General features: G+C 49.2%; 1 protein-coding gene across 2 annotated transcripts in view; it reads left to right on the plus strand.

The window, feature by feature from the left end:
* The first annotated feature begins 4,055 nt into the window (after nucleotides 1–4,055).
* The window catches only part of WDR4 (WD repeat domain 4), a 33,964-nt gene continuing 33,742 nt past the window's right edge, over nucleotides 4,056–4,277 (plus strand). For both annotated transcript variants that reach the window (XM_008070179.1, XM_008070180.2), the window contains exon 1: nucleotides 4,056–4,227. In XM_008070179.1, the coding sequence (XP_008068370.1) occupies nucleotides 4,139–4,227 (89 nt within the window). In that variant the 5' untranslated portion in view covers nucleotides 4,056–4,138. The remainder of the gene's footprint in view (nucleotides 4,228–4,277) is intronic.

A 4,277-nucleotide genomic window follows, 5' to 3' on the forward strand; every position in this document is an offset into this window, starting at 1 on the left:
TGCTCAGGTGGGTCTCGAATCCGCGGGCTCAGGCAATCCATTCACCTCAGCCTCCCAAAGTGCTGTGATTACAGGCTGAGCCACCGAGCCCGGCTGGTCACCAGATATTATGGAAAAGTCTTGGGCTATAAAACATGGAGTAAATCTAGGTGAAATGTTACAGACATAATTTCAAATGACCTTATAAGAAATTTCAGGATATCCCTAGGGACCCAACAACAGAGAAAAAGAAAGAAATCACAGGATGCAAGAGTTGTCCTTGGAGCACGTGTTGGTTTCAGTAAGCCATAGCTTTGTGGTTCAACAGACCTCAGAACAGGGGACAAAACTCTGGATCTAAGAGCACTTGGGAGTGGGCTGGAAACCTTTATAGGAAGCTGCAACCCTTGTAGGGCTGCACTTCAGTGTGATAGGTGACCCTGAATAAAGCCACAAAGAAATGTGTATAGTTTAGCCTGGGCTGTTGGTGGGAAAGAAAAGTCTCAAGGCCTACTCTCACTTAAGTTTAGGGTTAAAAACACACACAGCCAGGTTTGGTGGCTCATACCTATAATCCCAGCACTTCAGGTGGAGGTGAGAGGATTACCTGAGTCCAGGGGTTCGAGACCAGCCTGGACAACTTGGAGAGACCTCATCTTTACAATAACTTAAAAAATTAAGCTGGGCTCGGTGGCTCAGCCTGTAATCCTGCACCTTGGAAGGCTGAGGTGAGTGGACTGCCTGAGCCCACGGGTTTGAGACTCGCCTGGGCAACTTGGCGAGACCTCATCTCTACAATAAATCAAAAAATTAGCCGGGCGTGGTAGCGTGCACCTGTAGTTCCAGCTACTCGGAATGGTGAGGCAGAAGGATCACCGGAGCCCAGCAGGTCGAGGCTGTGGTGGCCGGGAGCGGCCACTACACTCTACTCTGGGCAACAGAGTGAGACTCCAACTCAAAAAAACGAAAAAAATTAGCTAGCTGTGGTGATTGTGCCTGTAGTTTTAGCTAGTTGGAAGGCTAAGGTAGAAGGATTGCCTGAGCCCAGCAGGTTGAGGCTGGGGTAGCCGTGAAAGTGCTACTGCACTTCAGCCTTGGCACCAGAGTGAGAATTTGACTCAAAAAACCCCAAAAACACAGCCTGGATTTCAGAGTGAGACTCCAACTCAAAAAACAAACAAACAAACAAACAAAAACCAGCTGGGTGGTGTCTCATGCCTATAATCCCAGCACTTTGGGAGGCCAAGGTGAGAGGATTGCCTGATCCCACAGGTTCAAAACCAACCTAGGCAACTTGGGGAGACCTTAGCTCTACAATAAATCAAAAAATTAGCTGGGCATGATTGTGCCTGTGCCTGTAGTTGCAGCTACTTGTAATGAGGAAGGATCACCTGAGCCTAGCAGGTTGAGGCTGTGGTGACCGTGAGTGTGCCACTGCACTCCAACCTGGGCGACAGAGTGAGACTCCAACTCAAAAAAAAAAAAAAAAAAAGACCCCAACCAAACAAAAAAACACAAACACAAAAAACAGCTGGGGCATGGTGTCTCATGCCTGTAATCGTAGCATTTTGGGAGGCCGAGGTGAGGGGATTGTCTGAGCCCACGGTTTCAAGAACAGCCCAGGCAACTTGGTGAGATCTCATCTCTACAATAAATCAAAAAATTAGCCAGGTGTGGTAGTACATGTCTGTAGTTCCGGCTACTTGAAAGGCTGAGGTGGAAGGATTGCCTGAGCCCTGCAGGTCGCTGCTGGGGTGACTGTGAGCATGCTACTGCATTCCAGCCTGGGTGACCGGAGTGAGACTCCAACTAAGAAAAAACTCAACAACAAAAACAAAAACAAAAACATTTTTTGTGGTCTAGGACACCTATTTAAAAAAAAAAAAACACAGCCGGGTTCGGTGGCTCAGCCTGTAATCCTTCACCTTTGGGAGGCTGAGGTGAGTGGATTGCCTGAGCCCACGGGTTCGAGACCCACCTGGGCAGTGAGACCTCATCTCTACAATAAATAAAAAAATCAGCCGGGCGTGGTAGCACATGCCTGTAATTCCAGCTACTCGGAGGAAGGCTGAGGTGGAAGGATCGCCAGAGCCCAGCAGGTTGAGGCTGCGGTGGCCGGGAGCGGCCACTGCACTCCAGTCTGGGTGACAGAGTGAGACTCCAACTCAAAAAACAAACAAACAAACAAAAAAACAACAAAACAAAACAAAACAAAACACAACACACTAAACCAAGATAGGTAGCCCTCAGAAGTGCCCGGAAAACACAAAAAGTAAATCTTCTCAGGAGAAATGCACCCTCAACCCAAGCCTTGAGATAAAAGATAAAAGCCCAGAAATTCACAAATGGCAGGAGCAACATGACTCAGCACATTGGAGAGAAGCAACTATGATCAAGAGCCAGCAGGAACAACAGAAAACATAACTGGAGCTATTGAAATTGCCAAATAGAGTATATTACAAATTTGTTTGAAGTAATTAAACAAATAGAAAAAGAGTCACTTTGGGATATAGCCCAGGCAGATGCTCTTAGTGAGCAGAACTCAGGCCTACTCAGGGAACATCCTGCTCCATTGGAATCTGAAAAGTTTCCAAGTGGATTTCAAAATTGCTATGAACCAGTGATGTTCAGAGCCACCTGTTCTTCCCCTGTTCACATGGAGTATTTACTGTTATCTTTCCCTGTTTCACCATTGTAGGTTGGATATGCTGGGCAGACAATTCATCTTTTTAGTATGTAGACCTCTGGATCAAGGGAGCTGCACTGCAGAAGCCACATCCATCCTAGGATGGACCATGAGATCCTGGACTTTGAACCTGATGCTGGGGTCGAATGAGAGTTTTGAGGATCTTGGGAGGTACACTGGAAAATTGCTGGGGTCCAGCCTCCGCTGAGCAGGGCCTGAGTTGGGGGGAGGGAATGAGAAAAGAGACAGAGAAACAGCGGGATTGGGAGGGTCCTCTCTCTGGTATCCATGGGCCAGAGAGAACTCCTTTATTTTTACCACATGCCTCTTATATAGGACAAAAATCACACAAGGGGGTGTGAAACCATACAAGCAGGATATGTTAATGTCTGAGTTAAATCACACAAGCCGGGTAAGTATCAATGACTAAACTATGCATATCTTAACATCTATGCTAAGCAAGGCAATCACTTAGGATGAGCAGGTTCCAGGCCAGGGCCAGACTTGGCACTGCTTGGCTATCTGTAGAAATGCAACCAAAAGGTCAGGGGAGACAAAGAAAATGTAGGCTTAGTTCCTTGAATACAAGCCAAAGAATATAAGGACCGTGTCAGCTTATATTCTGGTTTCCTGCAGAAAATAACCACAGTTTGAGTTAAAAATATCACTTCCAGCTTGAAGACTGAGTTTAACATGTCTTTGGCTTTAGAGGTTAAACAGGCTCACTTCCAGCGACCTTAGTCGTGACCCCACCTGAGACACACACACTCACGACCACATCCTGGATGTAAATATCCAAATTCATTCATTTCTTGGAGAACATTTACTAGGCACCAAGTAGGTCCCAGGTTTTTTTTTTTTTTTTTCTGAGTGGGAGTCTCACTCTGTCACCCAGGTTGGAGGGCAGTGGCACCCTCCCGGCCACCGTAGCCTCGACCTGCTGGCCTCAGGCGATCCTTCCACCTCTGCCTTCCAAGTAGCTGGAACTACAGGCACGCGCCACCATGACCGGCTAATTTTTTGATTTACTGTAGAGATGAGGTCTCGCCAAGTTGCCCAGGCTGGTCTCGAACTTATGGGCTCAGGCAATCCTCTCACCTCGGCCTCCCAAAGTGCTGGGGTTATAGGCGTGAGCCACCGCGAACGGCCCGGTACCAGGTTCTAAGTCGCGCCAGCTATCACTGGAGGAAAGGGAGAACGTTAGGCAAGAAGCACTTGGAATCACACGTGAGGAGTAGAACTTTATCGGATAAACTTGGTAAGCGACAGAGGCGGAGTCACCCAAAAGCACCAAGTTGCCCGGGAGCAATCAAGCGGTACGGCACCTTCTGCGCATGCTCAAGTTTGGCTCCTCCAATGGGGGGGCGGGCCGGGGCATTACGTCACCTCGCGGTGTCTGCGTGTGACGCCACTGTTCGGCGCTGACTGGAAAGGGACGGGGCACACGTGTGTGGTGGCGCGGCGGGCGGGCACATGGCGAGTTCTGCGGGCCTGGCGCTGTGCGGGCAGACGCTGGTGGTGTGGGGCGGCAGCCGGTTCCTGGCCACCTCCACTGCGAGCAGGTGAGGGGGCCTTGGAGCAGGGGAACCAGGCTGCGGGGGCAGGGCTGTTG

Source organism: Carlito syrichta, unplaced genomic scaffold (genome assembly GCF_000164805.1).
Source record: "Carlito syrichta isolate Samal-C Ts95f unplaced genomic scaffold, Tarsius_syrichta-2.0.1 Scaffold313176, whole genome shotgun sequence".
NCBI lineage: Eukaryota > Metazoa > Chordata > Mammalia > Primates > Tarsiidae > Carlito > Carlito syrichta.